We start from the raw sequence: 956 nt of genomic DNA, 5'->3' as shown, positions 1-956 counted from the left end.
AGCCACATCCTGTATTAGAGCCAAATACAATCGAACAATAAAACAAAAACGTCCTCACTTCATCAACTAACAGACACTCTAATAGGAATTACCTCTGAACATCAATATTGCAAAGCAATCGCTTTAGAAGTATGCTGTAAACATGATAGCAGTGGTACAAAGAGCAAGATGAACATACAGAAGTTGTGAATAAACCTCAAATATGTTGTAAGTAAAAGAGACCATGTTTGATGGAATTGCCCAATAGAAGTCTGGCCATGCACGTATGTGAAAGATGAAATCTCCAAATGACAGGAGGAAAATCCAGCCTCTTAACCGCTGAAACCTGTGATAAACACTATTAATTCTGAAAAAAGGATATCAAAACAGAGGTTAGTTGTGATCGTGAGTTAGCTCTTGTTGGTATGCATAATGTTACCTGAATAGAAAATGTTGACTTTTTAAGCAGTAGAAAAGAACAAAACATGCAAGCTCATTATTGTTACTAAGTCCTAGAAAAGTATCTATGCCTCTCCTTTACTCAATTTTATGTTTCTTTGTCTGACAAAGTATGGTAGAAACAAATGGTAAAATAATACAAAGTCCTCAGAATGCTAAACCACCTTTCATTATGCATAAACTGGGGGTTGAAGTGGTGATTCTAAGTCTTAGCAGTGCTTCTGTGAGAGAAAAGGAGATGCAGTTACACTGCAGCATCTTATCAGCCTCCTTTGACTCTACAAAGGCTGCATATGCTTGCCAACTGCAGCCATGCTAGCTGAAGAGGTAACTGGCCCAGCTTGACTCATAGCTTTCCCAGTGCCCATGCCTAGAATTGCAAATATCTTAGCTGGTTTAGTCATATGTTTGTCGCTCTAACCTGTCTCAGTCAAAACAAGCCATGATAGCAAGGATTTGAACAAATCCGGTTCTTTGACTATAAAGACCTAGATAAAGATCACGTAAGCAGATGACCT

At 38.3% G+C, this 956-nt stretch overlaps 1 protein-coding gene across 1 annotated transcript in view; it reads right to left on the bottom strand.

The window, feature by feature from the left end:
- The window catches only part of LOC103924686 (dystonin-like), a 121,559-nt gene that overhangs the window by 107,339 nt on the left and 13,264 nt on the right, over positions 1-956 (bottom strand). Inside the window, exon 7 of the mRNA XM_009333251.1 lies at positions 1-9. This exon is cut by the window's left edge and continues 147 nt beyond it. Within this exon, the coding sequence (XP_009331526.1) occupies positions 1-9 (9 nt within the window). The remainder of the gene's footprint in view (positions 10-956) is intronic.

The sequence above is a fragment of the Pygoscelis adeliae genome, unplaced genomic scaffold, assembly GCF_000699105.1.
Source record: "Pygoscelis adeliae isolate BGI_AS28 unplaced genomic scaffold, ASM69910v1 Scaffold57, whole genome shotgun sequence".
Lineage (NCBI taxonomy): Eukaryota > Metazoa > Chordata > Aves > Sphenisciformes > Spheniscidae > Pygoscelis > Pygoscelis adeliae.
This window is presented reverse-complemented; position numbering and strand designations above follow the sequence as displayed.